Below are 26,833 nucleotides of genomic sequence, written 5' to 3'. Positions count from 1 at the left end.
GGGCATATAAGTGGGAATAAAATTCTAAAAACCTTTTACGTATGTCCGTATTATTGGTAAGCATACGATCCTTGTCTGCTTTTATTTTGGCTATGTTGTTTTGATATTGTATATGTTTTAACTTATTGGCCAACTGTTTCCCGGCTTTATTGCCTCCTTCAAAAAAGGCCTGATTCGCTAAAGACATTTGATGAGCTATCTGTTTAGATTCTAACCTAATGAGGTCCTCCCGAGCCTTGGTAAGTTGCAGCCAAATCTTTCCCGAACCGTCAGCTTGGTGTCTGTGGGATAATTGTTTTATCGTATCTCTTAATGCCTGTGCAGCCTTCGTCTCCTGCTTTTTAATATAGGTGCCCCGGGAAATTAGAATACCCCTAATATAAGCCTTGAAGGCCTCCCAGACCACTGGAGCAGCCACGTCCCCCCCCCCATTATTGTGAAAGAAGCATTTTATATCATCTACTAGGGCTTTCTGAAAATCCTCATCCCCCAGCAGTGATTCATTTAAGCGCCAGAAGCGAACTCCTGCGTCATACCCACGTAAAGTTACCCTTACTACTACAGCGGCATGGTCCGACCAAACTACCGGGTGTATATCCGAGGAAAGGATATGATGAAACAATCCTTTATCTGCGAATATATAGTCGATACGTGAATAGGATAGATGCGATGTGGAATAAAACGTATACGACCTCGAGGTAGGATGATGCACCCTCCAGACATCAAGAAGCTGCCACTGATTAACCAAAGCCTCTAGTTTTCCCCTTTGCTTGCATGAGGTCGACACAAAGCCCTTTGAGGCATCTATATGCGGCGAGCGAACTACGTTGAAGTCCCCTCCTAACAATAAGTATCCCCTGCTATGAGACAAAAGAAGAGCACTCAGTTGGTCAAAGAACAGTCCTTGTTCCTTGTTGGGGGCATAAATGTTCACTAACGTATAATCCACCCCATCAATCTTAATGACCAGAATTAGATAACGACCCATTGGATCTCTAATGCAGGATTGATGTTCAAAGACCACATGGGGGCCCAGCAATATTCCCACCCCTGCATACTTAGCTTTCTTAGAGCTAGCTGCATAGTATTGATAGGGATATTTAGAGGAAGTCATTAACGATTCGTAACGAGCCCGGAGATGCGTCTCCTGAAGAAAGACAACATCCGCCTTCAAATAGCCCAATTCTTTATATAATAAGCGCCGCTTATGCGGAGTATTCAGCCCCTTTACATTGATAGAGGCTAGGCATATGTTAACCATGAGAACAAACCAACACCTGCCCTCCCAAATGCGTACCGAAGCAGTTCCCCCGCCTGCAACATACATATCCAACTCACAATCCTTTGAGTATACTTCCAACATGGATAGAGGAATACACTAGCAGTGATGGTCTCCGCCCCCCCCCCCTGCTTTGGCCCCAACCCTCCCCCTCTCACCCCCCTCCCCTCCCCATTATGGGATCTACTCACACTCCCCCATAGATCCATCTGTATTCTACCTGTGGAGGAAAAGATAACAAACTGCACTCCCCCCTCCCCCAAATCAGTCAGAAAAGATAGGAACAAACCAACATATGACATTTGAAACCTTTGCTGAACATAAAAACCTCGCAAGACAACTCAAAATAGCAGACTTTGGTATACGTAAGTGCAAGCCAGAGACAGCCAATGCAAAAAGAAAAACAACCCGCACAGTTCTGTCGATTCAGGTGGCCCCCTCAGTGGGTTTGGCAGTATCAGAATGTCTTTTCAGCCTGCTGTTGCGTGAGGTGGCCCTCTGCCATCTAGGAGGCTGCCCTTGTGGATGAAGCTTGCGAGCAGGAGCAACTGCAGCGTTAGTGGGATGGAATCCCTTTTCTTTCAGAAAAGATGCTGCCTCCGTCACTGTAGATGCCTGACATGTCTTCCCTTCACAGGTAAAAATAAGTCCAAACGGATGCATCCAACGATACTTAATATTCTCCCTTCTCAGATATTGAGTAACCTCCCGAAACTCAAATCGACTCTGAAGCGTTGCCTGGGAGAGGTCAGCGTAGACAGAGATCTCCTGGTTCTCCCACACCCAGTTAGGCTGCTTCCGTGCTGCAGAAGCAATCTTCTCCTTTTGCTGGTAATTGTGGAAACAGACGATTATGTCCCTTGGGACATTAGCTCTCGGTGGACGCAGCGCCCTATGTGCTCTGTCAAGTTTTATGTCTTCCATGACCTGCGGATCCGCGGAGCCTCCTGAGGATAGTAGATAAGAACAAAATCTAGTAACCAGCAGTTCGCAATTAGAATTATCATTATTTTCTGTGAAGCCCCGGAAACGGAGATTCCCCCTCCGCGCTCTATTTTCCAGGTCGGCCATTTTGGCCCGCATGGTCGCATTTTCTCCCTGCAGCTCGGTGTACATTTCATGAAGCTGTTTGGTATTCTCAGCCTGCTCATCCATTCTGCACTCGTGATCATCCACACGTCGTCCCAGCGCGTTTAACTCTTCATGAAAGTCATCCATCATCTCGCGTAGCTCTTTCTTGTAGCTTTTTAAATCGGCGCGTATGCTGCAAAACCAGTCCCGAAATTCAGAACGGGAAGGTGCCTCTTCCGAGGTAACATGAAATTCGTCGTCTCCATCTGCCGGCTCCGACGCAGCATCCATCGCCGCGGCTTTGTCCCGGGCCTCCGCCTCCGCGCCCCCTGCTTTCTGATATGAGAAACAGTGGAAATCCACAGATTTTTTCTTCGCTGTCATCTCTATAGTTGTCCGCCAGCAATCGCTTCAGGGTTATATCCAGATTGCACTCGAAATCTGCGGTTTGTCAGGCTAAAGATAGCTTTTTGAGGGAAAGTGACCGGGAGCTCGTAAGTTAAGCAGCCAGCTTCGTGGCTGACGTCACTTCCTCCGGCTTCCCTGGAGTTCTGGCACGGCGTTTAGCCATCTTGACCCGAGGCCTCCTAAGGCACGCGCGTGTGCAGGACCCTACCTTTGTAGCAGTGTTGGCGCAAACCTTGGGGGCGTCCCCCTCGAGTGATGTCACTGCTTCCGCATATTTAAGGTTGCCCATTTGCTGACTCTCGCCGAGTTAGCAAGGATCGGTATGCCCCGGTCTGAAGCTACTCTGCCGCTTCTATCCACTGGAAGCTATCTTCACCCTTCGGGGTTCTCTAACCTGGGTACCCGCTCCTCAGAGGCCTTCTGCTTATTTACAGGTGCCTATCCTCTTACAGATACTCGCTCCTCAAGGGCCTGTGTGTCTATCCTGGTGCCTGCTCCATTCTTCAACCTGCTGGAAATCCATCTATCAGCTACAGAGAGTGAGTATAACTTCTACCAGTCTGTCTCTCATCAGCTCCTCGCTACCTCTCTGCATCAGGCTCTACACCACCATTGTGGAACGGGTCTCTTCTGCCGAGGACCACAGACTGCTAACAGTTATCCTCTCTTTTGCAGTGCTCATTGGGATTCTCTCTACTCAACTATGGGAGTGTGTTTAACATCTGCCTGTCTGTCTCTCCTACAATGCCTTATTGGACATCTGCATCGGCGCCTTACACCACCATTGTGGGGCGGGTCTCCCTCACCAAGGATTACAGACTGCTACCAGCTAACCTGCTCTCTACTGCCACCTCTGGTGGTCATCCTAGCTGTACAATAAAAGAAACTATCTCTGTGTTTGTGCTATTGAGTCTAGCCCGGTGCATCAGTCTCCCTACAGGGCTCCTCCCCGTAGGAGATAACATCACCGTTGCCCCTGAGAATCCACCAAACACCTCGATATCATAACATTTAACCTTTGATCCCACTGCCATTCTGGAAGCGCCTGAAGCTGAGATGCCAAGAAACCCTAATCTCCCTAGGACTTTGGGTTGGTAAAGAAGAGATCTCCAACAAACAAGGAGAGATTTTTGCAGAGAAAAGTCACAAAGAAAAAGTCTAAAACAAATCATAACCACTATTTAAATTGGTCAAAGGGAAAACCTTAGATTTTCCCTTCGACACCAATTCACTGAACCAAGGGCCAATAGAGTCATCATAGCTATAAAAAAACAAAACAAAAAAAAACCAAAACCCCAGCCTTCTTTAAGCCTCATGTCCACCCAACGTGAGTCCAAAAATGTGTTCTAATAAAATTCAAAGTCTTATTTATTATTTATTTATTTTTATTTAAATACTTTTGATATACCGATACTCAAGACTGGTGTCTTATCGTACCGGTTTACATTGAAACAAGGGGTAACCAATTAACTATGAAAATAAATAAAGTTACAAAGAACAAGGGGTTTACAGGATGGGAGAGTAGAGAGCGAAAGCAAACAATTAGTATAATAAGTTATACATAACTAAGTTTAAAATAACGGAGTTTAACATATAAACGAATGTAGCAGGCTTAGACAATAGATTAGTCTTTAGGTCTATAAAGTTGCCGGTGCGAGTGAGGGAGGGGGAGGGAGGGGATATGTGAGAATGGATTGCATAGCTGTGCTGTTCGTACGGTGTCCATTAAGGGAAGGCTTGGGTGAACAGCCACGTTTTTAATTTCTTTCTGAAAGAAAGCGGGCATTGTTCCTGTCGAAGTTCTGGGGGAAGAAGATTCCAATAATACGGTCCGGCCGTGGACAAGGTTCGTTTCAGGATGGAAGTATGAGTGGTGGATTTATTTGGTGGGGCATGGAGCAATCCTTTGTAAGTTGATCTGATCGGTCTTGAGGAAACATGAAGTTTGAGAGGAAAAAAAAACTATATCATTCATTGGCAACAACACTTCTCACAAAATAAAAGTAAGAGACACTCCAAACCAGTATCTGAAAATGAAAGTAAGAGAACCCTGGACAGTCCCCAGTTTTTATTTACTGCATATATCCCAAGGCTTTCTTTACTGCTTGTATCAGAAACATGAGTGCTTCTTGCAGGCTGCAACATGATACAGTGTGATATAACAACACTAACATCACACATTTACACTGCAACATACTGCCAATGTTACTGTGGGAGCCACTGTGAATTGTACTGAATAGCAGGATATGCATCTTTATAAATAAACAAATATAAATGCAGATGCTCCTGCAGAAGTTAGCGAGTAGCACATTTAAAACAAATTGGAGAAAATTCTTTTTAATTCAGCACACAATTAAGCTCTGGAATTCATTGCCAGAGGATGTAGTTAAGGTAATTAGCATAGCTGGCTTTCAAAAAGGTTTGGACAAGTTACTGGAGAAGAAATCCATAAACCATTATCAATGAAATTGACTTAGGAAATAGCCACTACTTATTACCTGCATTAACAGCATAGGATTTATTTACTGTTTGGGTACTTGCCAGGTACTTGTAACCTGGATTGGCCACTATTGGAAATAGGATCCTGGGCTTGATGGCCCCTTGGTCTGACCCAGTATGACCCCTTATTACATTATTAAGGGCCATTTAATACTGGTAGCAGGGTATCAAAACAGAGGTTCAACTGCAGCCATCGTCCTCACTGCGGGATTTCATGTCATGGTATGCTTGCTTTAACGCTACACATGTAGCTGACCTTTTCTTTTAAGGTTCAAAGATGCCAATTTAAAATGAATACTTCCCCCACAACTTTTCATTCAAAACAGGCTCTACTTCCAAGAACAGATCCTTAGCCTGTGTTCCTTTTCTGGTTTTTCTCTTTCTAAGACAGAATCTAAGAATGAGAACTCCAGGATTGGATTAAACCTTACAATGAAGTAAGACGGCGCTGCTACAATGAGTGCAAACTTCCAGCTCTGGGGATTTCCCCCTATAGAGACTAAAAATGAGAGTCTGCTTGTAGCATTACAAGGGCAGTGCAAGTCTGGGAGAGATATTGCATTTCCCTTACTTTGTTGTTTGGTTTGCATAGACTTCATTGCTCATGTGTTGAGAATGCATTTCAACAGGAGCCTGAAACCAGATAACTGGTGAAGAAGTGAAATGCAACCAAATAGCGCAGAGATAGGCAGGCTCATTTTATGCTGGTAAAATTATATGGTCAAAATTTAGAAAGTGAAGCACCAAATAATGTGGAGATACGTGGGTAAGTAAACTTACATGGGATAAAATGATGTGGGATGTTATGTGGGCTAAATAGCGTTAACTGGGAGTGCAATTCTTGAAGAGGCGATCCACCTGGGCTTTACTGGGAAAATGCCAGGTTGCCTGATGGCCTGGTGCTATCCCAACCCTTACAATGGCTGGGGAAAAAACACCGCCAGCCTGTGAAGAGACACTGCTGCAGCTGCTTCTGCCATTGTGACCCTCCAGGCCATGAGGGGACGCCGCTGTTCTTGCTGCCAAGGGTCTGGGACAGGGAAAAATGTCAAAGGGCACCGAGGCTCAGTTCCCCACCTTGGGCCCTTTAAGTGGCTGACCGTTGGGCACGCACGTGCCCAGGTGGGGCCAGAGGAGAGGCGATATGGCGACGTCCCGAGCCTTGCCCAGCAGGGCCTAGAAGCTGGCGGCATTCCAGCCGCGAAGACCCGACAGCTGCCCCGGGGTGAGTGAGGCGGCTCCCAGGGGCCATCCTGCAAGCCGCTGAATGTAACGGCAACTGTACCAAGTAGAAGCCTGCCCCGGCTATCCACTCCAAGGGGATGCTGCTATAGTACACTGTAAAGGGGTGGGGGAGAGAGGGACTCCCCCATTTCCAATGTCCAGAGTCTCCCTCCCTCCACTCTCCAACCCTGCCTATGTGTGCCAAAATCTTAAAGCCAGCCCTGAATCTATCAGAACGCACCTTGAATACTGTGTACAATTCTGCTCGCCGCATCTCAAAAAAGATATAGTTGCAATGGAGAAGGTACAGAGAAGGGCTACCAAAATGATAAGGGGAATGGAACAGTTCCCCTATGAGGAAAGACTAAAGAGGTTAGGACTTTTCAGCTTGGAGAAGAGACGGCTGAGGGGGGATATGATAAAGGTCTTTAAAATCATGAGAGGTCTAGAATGGGTAGATGTGAATCGGTTATTTACTCTTTCGGATAATAGAAGGACTAGGGGGCACTCCACGAAGTTAGCATGTGGCACATTTAAAAGTAATTGGAGAAAGTTCTTTTTCACTCAACACACAATTAAACTCTGGAATTTGTTGCCAGAGGATGTGGTTAGTGCAGCTAGTGTAGCTGTGTTTAAAAAAGGTTTGGATAAGTTCTTGGAGGAGAAGTCCATTACCTGCTATTAATTAAGTTGACTTAGAAAATAGCCACTGCTATTACTAGCATCAGTAGCATGGAATAGACTTAGTTTTTGGGAACTTGCCAGGTTCTTATGGCCTGGATTGGCCACTGTTGGAGACAGGATGCTGGGCTTGATGGACCTTTGGTCTGACCCAGTTGTTATGGTTTTGAGGTGTTAGAGTGGATTCTTGGGTATTGCGGTGATGGCCACTCCCACTGGGAGGAGCCCTGTGAGGAACCGCAGTACTAGGCTAGACTCTATACACGCAGACATAGTGAAGGTGATCTAGTGAAGTAGTCCAGGGGTCCTCAGCAGAGGAGACCAGTCTCACACTCGAGTAGATGATAGGCAGCGCGGCGTGGCAGGGACAGGTGCCTGCCACTGAAGTAGTTCAGTGGCAGGCACCAGATTAGGGAGAGCAGGCCCTCGATGAGCGAGTAACCGATGTCCCAAGATAGGTACCTGAAATAGAGCAGAAGGGCCCCCAAGGAGCGGGTACCCAGGTTAGTGAAGAATTACCCCGAAGGGCAGAGAGAGCTTCTTGTGGCAGCTGGGAAGCGGCAGAGCAGCTTAGACAGGAGGCATTCCAATCCTTGCTAACTCAGTTTGTTAGCAAACAAAGGGCAGGCTAAATACCAGGATGTGATGATGTCACTTGGAGGAGACGCCCCAGAGGTTCCTGCCATGACGTGAATATAGACGTGTGGTGGTGTGTGCGTGCACACATCCTAGGAGGCCCTCAGGAAAATCATGGTGAACACCGTCACCATTGCTGATCCAGGGACACCTGAGAGAGTGGCATTGTAACCGTCTCTTTTTCTGTCAGTAAGAAGGCCCAGACAACTGATCCGTGAAGATAGACTTTTATTGCCAGCAAGATGCAGCTAAGACAACGGCTTAGTACAACTGCATGCCACGCCCCCTTCGGAGCAAACCTTTATACACTTTACAGTTCTTATCTTTCACACATGCGTTCTGGTTTTGCTGAACAAACATTTTACAAACTGCTGAGCAAGCAATAGCTAGCGTGGTCTCTAGTAGGTGTAGCTTATGATCAGACTATTGTTTCGTCATTTAATTGACGGGTTAGATATTTGCGACAGCGTTCGTATTAATACAATACAAAATATGAATCCAAAATGGAGTCACGTTCACTAAACGTTAGTGCGTAAGTACGTCATTACGTGTTATTTGCGTTGCAAATGTTAGTAAATCAAGATGGCTGTGCGTTTCACTGCAGCATGATGAGACGAGAGGCATCACAGCTGTGCAGTCTTCAGGGGTTCATGGAATCGAACTCCTTCATTCCCCCCTTTGATACTTTCAACGCCGATGGAGAGTGGAAGTATCATTTGCAGCTGTTAAGTAACTGAAAAGAGAAGCAAGAATCAATACTAATAACTGTAAGGTGGACCCTAAAATGTTACTAGGTCGTTGGTTACTTCACGGGTTTGAGACGGATGGGCCCTACTGGCGTCAACCCCCTTTGTAGCCCGGCTTTCCCTAGTAACAAAAGTGGTCCTGTCGGTGAATTAGGTGGTTTTAGAGTTTAGTATCAAAATAATCATTATCAGAATTAAAAGAGATATCAGCAGAGTCAGATGCTTCAGAATCAGGGAAAGTAGAAATCGACACATACTTATTGATCATCATAATATGAGCTGCAGCCCTGCGATCAGCAATGGTTTCAATCATAGATCGTAGATTTCTGAAAATAAGAGGTAAACAAAGAGGGAACAGAATGCAAGTTAGAATAAAAAACAAAAGAGGAATGAAGATGTCCTTCAATCCGGGGATTGAAGTAAGCCAATTTGGTAGTGAGGAAGTCCAATCAAGGATACCGGTCCATGTTTGCACAGGGACATGAGCTAATCGGATCATGCGATCAGTAATCTCCTCGATAACTTTGCTCTTATCATCGATCTGCAAACAACAATTTGAGAGGTTAAATTTGCCACAGACACCACCTTCTTGTGCTAGGAGGTAGTCCAAGGCTAAACGATTTTGGTAGACAGCTGTTATTATTCTGGTGTTTTGTTTGGCCAAGATATTGAGTGCCATAGCAGAGTCGTTGGTCAGGAGTTCTAGTACTGCTTGTAAGCGAATGATGCGATTCAACATGTATATTGGAGTTCTATATCCATAGGATCCATCTTCAGCCCATGTGGCAGGGCCGTAGTATTGTACAATTCGCTCAGGGGGCCACTCCTGATCTTTCCAATCACCAATAGAAACTTTAGGGCTTCTGCGACGTTTGTTTGGCTTCATAGGGCTATAGACAGGTACACCCAATGTTTCACCCGCTGTGATTGGTAAGAGAAAGAAACTTGGTCGTATGGTGGCTAGGAAACAGGTGCCATACCAGTTGAGCGGCAGTAATTCATATGCCCGGCGGCCACAAACGAAGTAGTAACCGTCTGGTGCAGCGAAGAGAGTAGTTGGCGCTCCAGCAGCAGTCCATGTTTTGTTGAGGACTGTTTCAGTCCACATGGTAGTAGGCATTGTCAAATTCTCAGTTTGCCACCAGATTTGTTTGGTTAGGTTCGCAGTAAGCACCCCCGTACATGGGGAATTACCAACAGAGGTAGTATATACTCGGGAATGTTGTCGAGATATGCAATGTCTGCCAATGACATCTGTCTGGAGAGCCCATTCATATGGGTGTGGTTTCCGTTTGTAAGTTATAGTCGTGTTCAATTGATTGAGATCGGTTTGGAAGACCTCTTTGGCTTCCCATGGCCATTGTTCTCCAGTGTGCGTTCCCCCGCAGACAAAACAATTTTTAACTTCAAGAGAGAGAGCTATATTCTCAGCCAGATTGACAAACATATTCTTTGCTTGATTGGAGAATGCATGTTTTTTCAATTCTTCTGATGAGTGGGATATTTCATCAAAGAAGGACTGATAGCCTACAACAGTAGTCTGATGAATGATTGGTCGAGGTTTGTCTCGACGCTGGGTAATTGTTATATAGGTCATGGGGTCTTTCCCTGTTCCATCGATTCCAAAGCCCCAAGTATCTTGCCAGGGATATCCTTCACCCCGTATGGGCCATTGTATGGACATGGTATTACCAGCTACTGCAGTTAACCGGCCAATTCCATGGCAACCATGATATCCTCCTCCTGTATAGTCACATACCAGAGCCCATCCTGATAAAATTAAGTCTCCTTGACAGGGTAGCCATTGAGATGGATTGGCCACCCGATTGTAAGGACAAAGGTACTTATGGTTGTGAGCATAGGCCTGTTTCCAGGCTTTGGATCCGCAGTGGAGGGCGTTCGGGTGCTTTCCAATGGCTTCACAGGCGTCGAAGGTAATGGTGGCAGTAGATTCTCCTCCAATAAGGACTTTGGTCGAGTTGATGTAGTACAGGATGCCTTTTCCTTCCGGAACGATGGTTGAGGTATAGCTCTTTGGTAATCCGGCGGTCAGGGTGATGTTATAGTACTTGGGAGTTGTAGGTGTATGACAAATGATCTTGTCATTTTGTAGGCACCGGTGAAAAGACTGGTATCCTTGAGTAGTATTCAATGAGCACGCAGGCTGAGCTGCACATGAGTCGGGTGGCTGAGATTGGTGTATAATGGTAGAGACAATCTGGAATCCATCTAGAGTAGTGGTACGGATTAACTTGACACATTCAGTGCAGTTTTTGCTTAGAGGTAGAACAAGAGATGTAGCTGTAGAACAGGAAATCAGTAGAATAACTAGTAGTAGTCTGGTTGTCATAGCCGAAAGTTGAGGGTGAACACGTTGGACTTGAATTGTAAGTAGTTCAGTAGATTAATTCTGAAAGGAAGAAAAAATGTATATGTTAGTACTCTTTAGCAAAGTACTATAATCATCTAATCTGGACTATCTTGTTGCCTGTTTTGAGTGAATCTTAATTTGTGGTCTCCAATCCTGGAGACTTGCCAATTGGAGGCAGCAGGTTTTAGGCGAGTCCAGTGAATCCAGGAAGGACATCCAGAGACCTTTACAGCAGTAGGAGTGGTGAGTAGTACTGTGTATGGACCCTTCCAACGTGGTTTGAGGAAATCGGATTCATCCCAGTCCTTCATCCATACAGAATTTCCAACTTGGAATGGATGAATTGGGGTTAACAAAACTAACGGTTCAACGTCACATGTATAGTCCTGAATTGCAATGACTGTGTTATATAGTCCTTTGAGCTGATTACTTAGTGACAACTCCCCTTGTATCTGCAATGATTCGGGAAAAGAAGGGAGAGGTGGAGGTCTTGCATACATCATCTCATACGGTGTTAGCCCTGATCGTTTTGGACTGCATCTGAGATGTAGCAAGGCTAAGGGTAGGATGTCTGGCCATTTGGTCTTTGTTTCTTGACATAGTTTAGCTATCTGATTCTTCAGCGTTCTGTTAGCCCGTTCAACAGATCCACTGCTCTGCGGTCGCCATGCGCAGTGCAGATGCCATGTGATACCGAGGATTTTACTTAGTCTTTGGATAACATCGCTGGTAAATGCTGGTCCATTGTCTGAATTGATTTGTCTTGGTAATCCGTAGCGTGGTAAGATTTGGTGAAGGAGCAAGGACGCAACTTCTTTGGAGGTTTCAGTTCGTGTTGGTGTGGTTTCGATCCATCCGGTATAGGTGCAGACAGCCACCAGCATTGCTTTGTAGCCTTTGGACGGAGTCATGTGAGTAAAGTCAATTTGGCAAACTTGGAAAGGTGTAGTTCCTCTTAAAATATGTCCAGGTGATGGACCAGGTCCACTTCTAGGATTATTTTTGGCACATGTGACACATTGGCTGATTGCGTGTTTTGTTAGTTGGATTATTTTATTGATGTAATACGTCTTTCCCAGCAACTTTACCAGTGCATCTCGTCCGAGATGGGTTTTGTTATGTGCTTCCTTGACAATAGTCCAAGCTAATGTTTCTGGAATCCATATTCTGTTATCTTGCAGAATCCACCAGCCATTGTGATGGTGGATCTGTTCAGCCTGTGCCCAGTCATTCTCCTCTGTCGAATAGGTAGGAGTTTCTGTTGGGAATTGTAGAAGTGGATATGTTGTAGTTGGGATTGATAATAAATGTGCACGGGCTGCTTCTTTTGCTGTTTTATCTGCCCATTGGTTTCCTTTTGCAACGGGATCTGACTTTCCGGTATGGGCTTTACAATGCATGACAGCTACCTTTTGTGGTGCCCACACAGCATCTAGTAATTGATGTATTTCAGATGCATTGGCCAATTGCTTTCCTTCGGCTGTTAGGAACCCTCGCTCCTTATATAGGGCTCCATGTACCTGGATTGTGAGGAAAGCATATTTGGAATCTGTATAAATATTCACAGTCTGTCCTTCTGCCAATTGTAAAGCTCGAGTGAGAGCGATTAGTTCAGCTTTTTGGGCTGATGTCCCAGGTGGTAGGGGCTCAGCTTCAATAATGTCGTCTTCAGAAACTACAGCATATCCAGCAACTCGAATTCCATCAATAACTTGGCTGCTTCCATCAGTAAATAATGTCCATGCTCCCTGCCATGGTTGATCTCTCAAGTCTGGTCTGCTGGAATGTATTGTAGTCATGACCTCCTCACAGTCATGTGCGACGGGTTCAGGTGCCGGCATAAGAGTGGCCGGGTTCAAGTTTTTGCTGTCCTGTATTTGGATTTCAGGAGTTTCACATAGCAGAGCTTGATATTTTACAAGACGTGAATTAGTCATCCATTTTGGTCCATGGGTTTCTAGCAGTCCTTGGATGGTGTGGGGGGTTGTTACATTTAAGAGTTGTCCAAAAGTTAATTTGACTGCTTCTGGAATTAGTAAGCATGCAGCAGCAATGCTTCTTAGACAACCTGGCCATCCTTTTGCAACATTGTCCATTCCTTTTGACAGATATGCAACAGGTCTTTCCCATGAGCCTAGAGTTTGAGTCAATACCCCAATGGCCATGCCTTTCTTTTCATCAACGAATAGATGGAATGGTTTCATTACATCTGGCAATCCTAGTGCAGGTGGTTCAATCAAGGCATCTTTCAGTTGTTGTAAGCTTGTCAGTTCATGGGTTTCCCACTGAAAAGGCTGAGATTCTGCCTCCTTTCCCCGCAGCTTGTCGTACAGGGACTGGGCGATAACAGCGTAGTTAGCAATCCACAGCCTACAGTATCCTGCAGCTCCAAGGAACGCTCGGAGCTCTTTCTTGCAAGTGGGTACAGGTTGACCTCGTATTGAACTGGTACGGGATATTCCAAGGCAACGGGTACCTTCCCGGATTTGGAATCCCAGGTATTCTACTTCCAATTCACAAATTTGCACCTTCTTTTTACTTGCACGGTATCCTTTTGAGTACAACGTCTTTAATAAGTGGAGTGTGGCTATAGCACATTCGTGATACGTTTCACGAAACAACAGAAGGTCATCCACATACTGTATGACTGGCCCATACGTGACTTGATACATCTTCAAGTCTTTTGCCAGTTGCTCCCCGAACATCGTGGGTGAGTGCTTAAATCCTTGCGGTAAGCGAGTCCATGTGTACTGCTGCTTGATTCCAGTTTGTGCATTTTCCCATGTGAAGGCAAAGATCTTCTGGCATTCTTCTGCTACTGGAACGGAGAAGAAAGCATCTTTGAGGTCAATGACACTGTACCACTTGGAGGTAGGAGAAACTTGAGCCAAGATTGAGTATGGATTTGGTACAAGGGCTACTAGATCTGCTACTTGATTATTCACTTTCCGTAAATCTTGTACAGGTCGGTAATCAGAAGAACCGGGTTTCTTTACGGGCAGTAGAGGGGTGTTCCAAGCAGATCGGATTCGCCTGAGAATTCCCAAATCATACAGTCTCTGCAGGTGTACTTCAATTCCTTCTCTGGCCATGTATGGAATGGGGTATTGAGGTTGATTGATCACCTGTGCATTCTGCTTCATTTCTATCCATATGGGGGTAGCGTCGATAGCTATTCCTCCCGGGTTCTGTTCGGACCATACTTGGGGCACACTATCCATCAGTTGTCTGCGCTGTTCGTTAAGAGGGGTGTCCCCTTCGTATCGATGCAGAGTGATTTGTTCAAGAATGGGGAGATGCAGTCTCCATTCTTCTTGTAGTGGACATATCAGGGAAACTGGGCTATCGGCAAAGGATGCCTTGATTTCACCGGTAGGTTCGAATTACAAGGTAGCCCTTAATTTACATAGGAGGTCTCTTCCTATGAGAGGTACTGGGCACCCTGGCACGTAGAGGAATTGATGGGACACTAACTGTCCTCCTATTGTAACTTGCCGTTTTTGAAGGAAGGGAGCAGTTAGTGGTTTTCCGGAAGCCCCAACTATAGAGATGTTTCTTGAAGTAGGCGTGGTGATGGCTGTGGTCATCACAGATCGTTGAGCACCCATATCCAACAGTCCTTTGAACGTTTCAGCCCCCACTTTTATCTCCACAAGGGGGTCTAGAGGAAGAGTTCCCCTTTCTAGTCATGCTTCGCTATCCTCGCCGGAAGTTTCGCCTACAGTCATCTGCCATTCTGCTTCTTTAGATTTGGGCGGTGCGTATTCGCCCGGCTTTGCTTGCCGGCGCACCGGACACTCAGACTTCCAATGCCCTTCTTGTTTACAATATGCGCATTGGTTGGTTCCCAATGGCATTTTTCCACCTCTAACCAATCCTCCTCTATTCGCTCGTCCTCTTGGCAGCCCTCTTGATGGTGGGTTGCCCCTTCCTCGGAATCCGGGATACCCGTTATACTGCCTAGACGGGTTCCCGAAATTAGTTTCTTCCAACGCTGCGGCTAACAGACTAACACGTTCTCTTAACTTTCTAGTTTCTTTCTTTTCCTTGCTGTCTCCATCCGGTTCTCGGTTTACATACACTTTATCAGCCATTACCTTTAATTGGCTGATATTCATGCCCTCGAACCCTTCCTGCTTTTGCAACTTCCGGCGGATGTCTGGGCAGGACTGACTAACGAAGCTCATCAGTATGATAGATTGATATTTGGGATCCTCAGGATCAAATGGGCTGTATTGACGATATGCGTCCATTAATCGCTCCAAAAAGTTTCCGGGGGATTCATCTCTCTGCTGCACCACGTCTTTGATTTTTCCCATATTTACAACCTTCTGCTTCCCTTTCTTTAAAGCCTCAAGAAACGCGGTCTGATAGGCGGTTATGCGCTCCCGCCCTGCCGCAGTCTGGAAATCCCAGTTAGGATCCGCAGTCGGGGCTAAGTCCCTTACTGCGTCTTCGGGACGTCCGTCTGATCCGGCTCCTAATCGAGCTGCCTCTTCCATGTTTAGTTGTAGTTGCCGGCGTTCTTCAGTGGTGAAAAGAATAGAGGCTAGGTGCCGGATGTCAGCCCAGTTAGGGTTGTGGGCAGCGAAAATGCCCCGTAAAAAGTCTACCATCTGTTCTGGCTTTTCAGCGTATGATGGCCCCAGCTGTTTCCAATTAAAAAGATCGCTGGATGTAAAAGGTATGTAAGTAAATAATCTTATTGTTTGCGTAGTACGATGCTCGTTTTCTTCAGTTGGGACTACGGGAACAACAGTTGATGTTTCCCTGATTGGTAATTGCAAACTAGCTGCGGCTTGGGTCTTACTGCGAGTTCCGTCTGATACGGATGCCTCGCCGCCGCCTTCTTCCTTCGCGGTCGCCGTTCCAGGTCGTTCTTCATGAGCTAGTGCCATTCTTGGATCAGCTTGCGCATTGGAGGGGACTGGGGGGCTTGGTGGCATGGGATATGTGGGGGGATAGGAAGGGGCATATGGCGGCGGCAAAATATTTTCAGCGTCGGGCAATGCTGGAGGCGGCAGGGGTTTAATTTTTTTTTCTGGAGTCCGTGGATTCCCTTGTACTACAAATATGGCCGCCTCAGCTGACGCATGCTCTGTAGAGTCCAATATGGCCGCTTTGCCCTTTCTCTTCCGGTTTGGGGATTTCCGGTCTCCCATCTTACATGCTTGAGCCACCATTACGAGGGCGGCTCCCTCCACTAATTTCTTCGCCCAGGATGGAGGATTTTCAATAACTGCGATCCACGCGGTTATGTATGGTATATCCTCAGGGCAACCCGGATTCCCTTCTCGCATAACTATTTTCTGGACCCGTGTGGCCGTTTGGAAATTAAAGGTTCCTGTAGGAGGCCAATTTACACAGAAACCGGGCCATTTATGGGTGCATCGTTGAATCATTCCGGGTTTCGTACATTTATGTTCATCGAACACTTCGCTATAGTGTTCCGTCATGACTTTTAACGGAGTCGACCCGCTCCCTCCCATTAGGATAGAGTTCACAGACAAAGGAGGGAAGGGAAGACGGATAGGTAAGGGGTCCGTATCCGTCAGACACAAAGGGTCACAATTGCCCCGACTAGAACGCGGTCGCCCGGTCTAGAACTGCGAGGCCATTCACTCTCTTTCACACAACAAGAAACCTATTCCCACTGTCGTATACGTTACTTATTATTTCCATACAGATTATCCGCGTGGTCTTCGGAGCATAATTCCTACTAACACACTGCGTGGGGTGTGATCAAGGCCCCCTCGGTCAGCCAGAAAAGACCGGGCTATTTCCTGAGCTAGCTAGTCTTTACTTATTTCCAGATTCCCATAATACTCGCCTGCAGGGGTCTTCCGATCGTCAGGAAAGCCTTCTTCCCGGATCATCAATCCAGAGGTCCCGGCAGAATTTCTGTGGAACGATCTCCTTAGAAACCTGATCGCTGAACTCAGCGGTGGCCACTCACCAGGTGTATCAGGGGGACCGCTCCGCCACCAAACTACCGGACCTTCTGGAGAGCTAAAATAGCGTCTCCGGTACCTCCTGGCTGGCTCGCCAATGTAACCGTCTCTTTTTCTGTCAGTAAGAAGGCCCAGACAACTGATCCGTGAAGATAGACTTTTATTGCCAGCAAGATGCAGCTAAGACAACGGCTTAGTACAACTGCATGCCACGCCCCCTTCGGAGCAAACCTTTATACACTTTACAGTTCTTATCTTTCACACATGCGTTCTGGTTTTGCTGAACAAACATTTTACAAACTGCTGAGCAAGCAATAGCTAGCGTGGTCTCTAGTAGGTGTAGCTTATGATCAGACTATTGTTTCGTCATTTAATTGACGGGTTAGATATTTGCGACAGCGTTCGTATTAATACAATACAAAATATGAATCCAAAATGGAGTCACGTTCACTAAACGTTAGTGCGTAAGTACGTCATTACGTGTTATTTGCGTTGCAAATGTTAGTAAATCAAGATGGCTGTGCGTTTCACTGCAGCATGATGAGACGAGAGGCATCACAGCTGTGCAGTCTTCAGGGGTTCATGGAATCGAACTCCTTCAGCATGAAGCTGCGGCAGCAGCCATCTTCCCAAGGCTTGAGGAGAGAGAAGGAAGAAAGGTGAGGCACAGAGGTTGAAGCCGTCTGAGACTGGACACAACACCAGTATGGCATGTTCTAAACTTGTTTAAACTAAGGCAACCAGATTATGAATTGCTAGTTAGTGGCCTTTTCTAAGGGAAACTTCAAAAGAAGCCGGTGAGTTCTCCCCTCAGTCCCAGCCGTGGGTCCTGTGCACAGTCAGAGGATGAGAGAATGCAAAGCACAGAGCTCAGAGAGACCCAGTCAAGAAGGTGCTGAAGTAAGTAAGAAGGATAATGGAAAGGAGACAAGGAACAGGGCATGGGGAAGGAACAAAAAGAAAAGGAAAAAAGGAAGTAAGGAATTCTTGCTCTTATTGTTCTGCTAGTCCGGCCCACGGAGAGCGAGAATTACCGAGCACCAGTCCCGTTTAAACACTGCTATTACACAAGCACCTATTGTTCCGCATTGCATAGAAAAAAGTCATGCAATTGACCAATTAAGATGGACAGTCATTGAGAGTGTGAGAGATAAAACAGGGAATCGGACCTTGTTAAACTATCGAGAGCAAGCTTGGATCTTTAAATTACATACAGAACAACCTGGGGGATTGAACGATCAACTTGATTGGATGTCACTAACATGATGCTTTGTGATTGGTTATGACAGTATTCCTTGGTGATTTTAAAAACGAATAGGAGAGAGACAGTGGAATTGAACCGTCAGAACAGTGTTGAGTGGAGGCGTTTGGGCACCAAAGAAGGAGCAGTAACATCGAAGAAGGAGCAATAGCAGTTTTTTGCGACATTCAGCCCTTTGAAAAAAGAGAAAATCAGAGAGAAAATTCCTGAAGAAGGCATTTTTGCCGAAACTTGTACAAGTCGAACAGAACACTGTCATTACCTTTCACAAGGAGGACTCGGTTACCATCTTTTAGAAGGAGATTGCCGCCATTTAACACCATTGACTCACAGAATGCAAAAGCTAAGTAACAAAATTCATTTATAGCAATTTAATGCGCTATACTGACGGAGATAATATTTAGGAGGTGTATTTGCACATAATAAATTACGTAAAAAAATATAAAAAAAAGAGAAAGTAAGATACACAGAGCAAATTTTATTGCCAAACTTAAAAATGTTTTAAAAAGAAAAATGTGATTCATAAATGGAAGTTGGAAGGTGAGTTAATGATTAAATAGGTGAGGCAACATGGAGAGTGCCCAATGACAAAAATATGAAACCACTGTCCTCCCTCACAACAAATTTATTAATAATCAATGAAGTCTAGAGTATGGCAATAACATTTGATTGAAAGGATATATTTACCAGGTAGAAATGTGGGTTAATTAGAGCACATTAAAACCTGGGTGATTGATCTCTAGTATAGACAGTAGTGTTATATAGTAGGAGATTATATAATTAATACAAAGTCATCATGGATACTTGGAAAAACATCTTTAGCTACACAGAGGAACAAATTGCAAACATTAGAAAGCAGGCATCGTTATTCTCTGAAGAGACCATATCAAGTGAAAGTCAACAATGGGATGATTGGATGCGTTTGAACAAAAAATTGATCAGGTTGGATTTACACGTATAACTCTTATAGAGTATATAAAACAACAAATTATACCAAGAGGCCTTAGAATACAGAAGGCACCGATGTTGTTTTCAGACGATCAAGAATTTGTCAGCTTATGGCCATCCATATTAAACAAATGTTCTATGGATCTTATGCTTTTAATTATAAATCAGGGCAAAAGACAAGTTGAAGAAGTTAAAGCACAGATTGATGAAGTTCAAACGGCCATTCAAACATTACCGGCTTTTGATGAGAAGTTGAATGAATTTAAAACAACATTAGACCAGTTTCGTAGTACCATCAAAGAGGCTAAAATTAAGAAATTTTAAAGAGACCAATACGATTATTTGACCAACAAAGTATATTTATGGATGGATAACAAAACTAAGGACAAGGGGAGAAAGGTCCATTTTGAATTTTCATCAGGAGACATTTCTAATGGATCGGATGACTATGAAGATCAAGCTAAGGGAAATGAAGAACAGACCCGTGAAAAAAATTTTTTTAGGGACGAACGGCAAAAGCAAACACAGAGGAGATATACAAGAAAAACAAAACCAAAATTTCAAGGGACAAATCGAATATCAGAGCGCACGACCAGAACACAGAATGCCAAGGGGCATCAGCCATAATCAATTTATCTTCAGTGGTTCTGTTGGAAATACAACAACAAGTATTAAACAACGGGCTATCATTTGTCCCGACTACATATCATGACACTTTTGAAAGTCGGATAGCTATATATAGACATAAGAAAACTGAATTTGAAATTATTCTTTCAGAACAACCTCACTGAAGTTTCGGATATATCAATTGTCAAGCTGAAATCCCACTGGAATCCCCTGGGACCTATGGATCCCCATGTTAAAACCTTTCTCCAGCTAGTGTTAAATGATATACAGTCTTTTGAACAACAACAACAAAAACTGTGGGTTCACCAAAATGTTACTAAAGAACAAAGACAAGCTTTGAAAGCATTGGGAGAGATGGATCAGGTGGTGATCAAACCCGCCGATAAAGGTGGAGCCATTGTAGTGCAGGATCGTGAGATATATGAAAAAGCAATGATAGAACATTTAACCCAAGCAGGGTATTATACCGTGATCGATCAGGATCCCACCATGATGTTGAAAGATTACATTGAACAGCTTGTAGAGAAGGCACAATATTTAACTACAAAGGAGAAAACATTTTTGGTGCAAAATGAACCCAGGCTACCGGTAATATACGCAGTCCCAAAGATTCACAAGAATTTAACCAACCCACCTATCAGACCCATAGTATCCTTGAATGGATCTATATTGGAACCTCCGGCTATCTTCGTTGATCGTCACCTCCAGACGTTGTGACAAGCAAACCTTCATATTTGAAAGATACATTTTTTAAACATTCTTAAGGAGGTTAAAATAACACAAGGTTCCACACTTTTGGTGATGATGGATATCCAATCGTTATACACTCAAATACCCCAGGAATCGGCGTTGGAAGTAGTAACCAATGAAATATTACACCATAGCGGGTTCAAAAGAATACCTGATCAGTTTCTCATTACACTTCCTAAATTGGTGTTGTTTAACAACTATTTTGTGTTTAAAGAGAAAATATATCATCAAGACCATGGTATCCCAATGGGGTTATCGTTGGTACCGGCAGTAGCCAATCTATATGTGGCAGATTTTGAGGCCAAATTCATATATACATCAGATTGGTGGAAATACTGAAGTATTGGTACAGATTCATCGACGACATCTTCTTTGTGTGGTGAGGTACTGAGGAGCAATTAAATGCATGTATGTTGTGAATTAACACATTGGACGTTAATCTTAAATTTACACACAATCAAAGCAGAGACTGAATTGCTTATTTGGATGTGGTTATTGTGATCACAGGAGAAACACTGTGTACCACAGCCAGTAGAAAATCTACTGACCGAAACAATCTATTATGGTATGAAAGCCACCATCCAATAGGGTTTAAACGGGGTCTCCCAGTATCCCAGTTCTTTCGTATATGTCGCATTTATTCCACCCTCACAGAATTTAACGAGCAGGCGGATTTATTGAGCCAAAGATTTCTTGAGAGAGGGTACCCCAAGAGCGTGGTGAGAAGGGCCTACAAAAGGGCCAGGTATAGCGACAGAGAGGACTTACTGCAGTACAAACCAAATAAGGAGCAGGACAGACTTGTGTGTGTACTTCCACAAATCACTTCTACCTCAGCCATTATAGGATCAATAAAAAGGCATTGGCACATTGTAGCGTTGCATGAGATTTTTGAAGAGGAACCATTAATAGCCATGAAGAGGGGCTGGAATATATGGGATAAAGTGGTGCATGCTCAAATAAGAGAAATGACAGTACACTCTGGGGGTGTACACAGTAAATGTGGGAAATGCATGGCGTGTCATACGACGATTGAAGGACCCACATGGACAAATCCAGAAACGGAATACACGGTGTATAGAAATAAGGATACAGATTGTACCACTAAATCAGTCATTTACGTTATTGTATGCCCAAAGATTTACATGGGCTGGACTAGCAGAACAATAAGAGTGAGAATTACCGAGCACCGGTCCCGTTTAAACACTGCTATTACAACAGCACCTATCGTTCTGCATTGCATAGAAAAAAGTCATGCATTTGACCAATTAAGATGGACAGTCATTGAGAGTGTGGGAGATAAAACAAGGAATCGGACCTTGTTAAACTATCGAGAGCAAGCGTGGATCTTTAAATTACGTACAGAACAACCTGGGGGATTGAACGATCAACTTGATTGGATGTCACTAACATGAAGCTTTGTGATTGGTTATGACAGTATTCCTTGGTGATTTTAAAAACGAATAGGAGAGAGTCAGTGGAATTGAACCGTCAGAACAGCATTGAACGGAGGCGTTTGGGCTCCAAAGAAGGAGCAGTAGCGGTCTTTTGCGACATTTAGTCCTTTGAAAAAAGATAAAACCAGAGAGACAATTCCTGAAGAAGGCATTTTTGCCGAAACTTGTACAAGTCGAACAGAACATTGTCATTATCTTTCACAAGGAGGACTTGGTTACCATCTTTTAGAAGGAAATTGCCGCCATTTAACACCATTGACTCATAGAACGCAAAAGCTAAGTAACAAAATTCATGTATAGCAATTTAATGTGCTATACTGATGGAGATAATATTTAGGAGGTGTATGTGCACATAATAAATTACGTAAAAAATATAAAAAAAAGAGAAAGTCATTGCTCAAGAAACGCGCATTCTCGATAGCCAGTCCCACACACTGGAACGCTCTCCCCACGGACCTTCGTCTAGAACCTTGTCTGCGGACGTTTAAGAAAAAGCTTAAGACTTGGCTTTTCACAAAAGCCTTCACTTAAAGCCTTCACAACCCCAATACCTCAGCTTTGATTGCTACCCTCAGTTATTCATTCATTTATCTATCTTGTGCTAGATTACTCTCGAACCATGGTCTCGGGTTAGAATTTCTGTGGCAATTGCCCAATTGTTTATCTGTTTACTGGTATAATCTTATGTTCTTATGTTTTGATACAATGCTTTTACTATGTTCGATGTAATGCTAACTTTGGTTCTTTACAATCCTTATTATGTACGCCATGTTCTGTATATCCCTTATGTTCATTGTAATTTCTAACCTTAGTTCTCTGTAAACCGACGCGATATGTACTATTACATGAACATCGGTATATAAAAGCCTTTAAATAAATAAAATAAATAAAGTAAGATACACAGAGCAAATTTTATTGCCAAACTTAAAAAATTTTTAAAAAGAAAATTTTGATTAATAAATGGAGGTTAGAAGGTGAGTTAATGATTAAATAGGTGAGGCAACATGGAGAGTGCCCAATGACAAAAATATGAAACCGAACGAAAAAAAGAGCAAGAAAATCCCAAAAGCAAACAATATCACAAAAAAGGGGATCAATATGAAAAGCTCAGAGAACGTTTCTCACTCATAAGCTGACAAACTCATGAATGAATGCTTCTAAGCCATTTATGTTTTTTAACTTTTTGAAAATAAAAAATGTATGTATAAGTCAAGTGAGTTATGTATGATTCTTTGGACCACATCAGCAAGCCAGACAGCGTATCTCCTACAATAAGGGAGATCGCTCCGACTTCTCAATCGTTTGCGGTGCTTTGCTGTGAAGAGATTTCTCAAAAATAGAAAACAATATTATCAAACCAAATTGTCCATTAAATCACAATCATTTGCGGTACTTTGCTGTGAAAATATATTTTTCAAAAATAGAAAACAATATACCAAACCGACTTGCATGACATCTGGGGTGGTGTACATAATTAAATGTCCCTGTGATAAATTTTATGTGGGGAAAACTAAGCATTCTCTAAGAACCAGATTGATTGAACACCATTCCTGTCTTGTTGGTAAGCCACTGTAATGATTTCTCACATGTCTTTGATGATTTGCGTGTATGTGTTTTAGAATACATCCGCCCCTGCTGGCGTGGGGGAGATCTAAATCTTCAACTACTTCGGTCCGAACAACGATGGATACATCGCCTACATACTGTACACCCCCTTGGATTAAACGCTAGTTTAGACTTAAAGATGTTCCTTTGAAGATTTTGGAATCATCGCGAGATGACGTCATCCCTGACATGGACTGCCCCCATTGGTTACGTGATCTAGCGGTACGCTTGATTTAAACAGAGATTGTTCTTTGTATTGGTCTCTGTTCGGCGTTGAAAATAAGCGGGAGACATTTCGATCCCAAGTAAGGATTCAGCACTCGTGTTCACCAAGAAAGCTATTATAATGAGCCTTTTGGAAGCTTTGATATTGTTCATTAAACAGTTTCTTCTTTTATGAAATGCATCTGCACAGTGAACCCATTGACTTAATGGACAATTTGGTTTGATATATTGTTTTCTATTTTTGAAAAATCTCTTCACAGCAAAGCACCGCAAATGATTGAGAAGACGGAGCGATCTCACTTATTGTAGGAGATACGCTGTCTGGCTTGCTGATGCGGTCCAAAGAATCATACATAACTCACATGACTTATACATACATTTTTTATTTTCAAAAAGTTAAAAAACATAAGAAATGGCTTAGAAGCATCCATTCATATATTTGTCAGCTTATGAGTGAGCAACGTTTTCTGAGTTTTTCGTATTGATCCCCCTTTTTTGTGATATTGAAAAATATGAAACCACCATCCTCCCTCACAACAAATGTATTAATAATCAATGAAGTATAGAGTATGGCAATAACATTTGATTGAAAGGATATATTTAACAGGTACAGGTATGGGTTAATTAGAACATAATGTGGAGGCAGCAGAATATAAAATGTCTAGGGGGTACATACCAAAGCCAATATCATCAAAGTGTTGTGCTGGAGCAATTGCTACTGGTAGTTAAGTTGGGGGAGAGAGTGAATGACATGTTTGCACCACCAAGACTGGACCAAACTGTCCTGAAAATCTGGAGGCAGTTAGCAACCCTAGCTCCCTCACAACTTACAAGCTTTTTGCTTAGAATCAATTACCGTAAATTGTAAGTTCCACGGAGAAGGGACTTCTCTTATGTATAGATATACAGCATGACCTATGTCTAGTAGTGCTTTAGCATTAGCAGTGATAAATAATAGTAGCAGTAGGACCAGCCTACACCGAAGTGCGAGAAGGGATTAAGGGCAGACGTTCCACCCAGCGACCATAGGGAGGCGCTAATTTACTCAGCCAAAGGGTCTGGAACTAAATTCGCCCTCTACCAAGATGGCGTCCTGCTCAGCTTCACTCATCTTCGTGTGCGTGAAGTTCGGACTGCTAACCCGGAAGTGACTTGAGATTGACGTTGCCGGGCCCTGGCGGAAGTTGTCGGGGCGGGCATTCTGGCTCCGGCTCTTGAGTGTGGAGCCGCGGGTTTCGTTTGGAAGCGCTGCGGTAGAGTCGTGTGGAGAGGATGGAGATCGAGGGCAGGCCCCGGGGGGACAGCGGCAGTGGTCTGTAGCACCGGCAGGAGGGAGGAGAGAAGGGCATCGCTGGAGTCGGGGGACGGTTTCCTTAACCCCCCCCCCCTCCATTCCGATCTCCTTGGTGTGTGAAGCTCCCGCCTTCCCGTCCTGTTCTCCGGAGGACGAGGGGTAAAGGAAAGCAGCGATGCAGACAGAGACCTCAACTATGAAAGTACCCGATGGTGAGGGGAAGCCGGAGCTGATCGGCGGTGGCAACAATAAGGTGGCGGCGGTGGTGAAAGGAGTGAGCACCAAGAGCTGGCAGTACAGGTACCGGCTGGGGAAGGGGTCATGTGAGTGCAGGGGGGGAGCTGCGATCGTCATGCAAACATGAGGGAATGGGACCTGTCTCTTACGTGCCAGTGCGGGAGCAGGTGGCGTGTTTGTGCGCGCGTGGGTGTTTGATGTCATGCACCCTAGAGCTTAGCCTCCAACAAAGACTTCTGCAAATATCTGTTTTAGTTTATATTTGTTTTATTACTATTATGTTTATTTTGTCTGCTTATTATTAGTCATAATTATGATATTTTTATGTCTAATGGTACGTTGCCTAGAGTGATTTTCTCAAATTAGGTGGCTAACCAATTTAAATAATAATCTAGTCGAAGAGGGATAGTCCTGTTTCTTTTTCCCGAGCTGGTTAATTACTCTTTGTTAAAGTTGCTTTATGTTAGGAAAAGTTATAGTGAGTTTGTTTTTTTTTTAATCATTCATTGTGAAAGTGAGGTTTGTCCAGTAGTATAGAGTGCATTTGTATTATTTGTACATTTAAAGTGGAAATAGTGGATACAATAAAGTTGTTATATTTTAGTTCTTTAATCCTGTTTTTGAAAATTTAAATTGATTTTATAAATATTTTATTTAAAATGATAATAGTTTAAACATTTTAATTGGTTGAAACAAATCTGCAGCAAGTGAATACAAAAACCTTAATTCCCAAAGATATAATAACCCATTCAAATTTAGAAGCTCATGGTTTCGGCACCTTTATTTTATCAACTGAGGCTGCTTCTGAACTGGCCCCTTTGCTGCAAACTTAGATTTGAGCCTCCTGTCTGTTAGGAATCAGACAGGTAAGGGTCTGGTGCCCTATGGAGGTGATAGGTCTTCTCTGGTGAAGGGAAACAGCTGTCACGTCTGTGTTCATCCCTGCTGACCAAAGCAGCAGTGCTGAAGGTAAGTCTCAGAGGGAGACTTCAGTTTGCTCACTTGCAGGCCGATACAGTAAAAAATCGCGGGAGAGTGGGCGGGCGCACAGGCCACTCTCCTGTGCACGCGATTCAGTAAATTAATTTATTTAAATTAGAGCCCGCAGTAAAAAGAGGCGCTAGGCACACTAGCGCGTCCCTAGTGCCTCTTTTTACACAGGAGCGGTGGTTGTCAGTGAGTTTGACAGCTGATGCTCAATTTTGCCGGCGTCGGTTCTCAAACCCGCTGACAGCCATGGGTTCGGAAACCAGATACCGGCAAAATTGAGCATCCGGTTTTCAAGTCACGGGCCCATTAAAAAATTTTTTTTTTTATTTTTAACTATTTGTAACTTTTGGGACCTCCGACTTAATATTGCCATGATATTAAGTCAGAGGGTGTACAGAAAAGCAGTTTTTACTGCTTTTCTGTGCACTTTCCAGGTGCCGAGAGAAATTAACGCCTACCTTTGGGTAGGCACTAATTTCTGAAAGTAAAATGTGCGGCTTGGCTGCACATTTTACTTTCTGAATCGCGCGGGCATATCTAATAGGGCCATCAACATGCATTTGCTTGTTGCAG

The 26,833-nt window shown here is 44.0% G+C and overlaps 1 protein-coding gene across 3 annotated transcripts in view; it reads left to right on the top strand.

Moving 5' to 3' along the window:
* The first annotated feature begins 24,899 nt into the window (after nucleotides 1-24,899).
* The window catches only part of OSBPL11 (oxysterol binding protein like 11), a 152,483-nt gene continuing 150,549 nt past the window's right edge, over nucleotides 24,900-26,833 (top strand). For 2 of the 3 annotated variants that reach the window (XM_029605284.1, XM_029605283.1), the window contains exon 1: nucleotides 24,902-25,333. In XM_029605284.1, the coding sequence (XP_029461144.1) occupies nucleotides 25,209-25,333 (125 nt within the window). In that variant the 5' untranslated portion in view covers nucleotides 24,902-25,208. Of the gene's footprint in view, nucleotides 25,334-26,833 lie in introns of all 3 variants that reach the window. The other variant, XM_029605287.1, reaches the window with a different exon arrangement.

Source organism: Rhinatrema bivittatum, chromosome 6 (genome assembly GCF_901001135.1).
Source record: "Rhinatrema bivittatum chromosome 6, aRhiBiv1.1, whole genome shotgun sequence".
NCBI classification, from domain to species: Eukaryota; Metazoa; Chordata; class Amphibia; order Gymnophiona; family Rhinatrematidae; genus Rhinatrema; species Rhinatrema bivittatum.
Note: the sequence above shows the minus strand (reverse complement) of the source record. Positions and strands in the feature narration are given on the sequence as shown.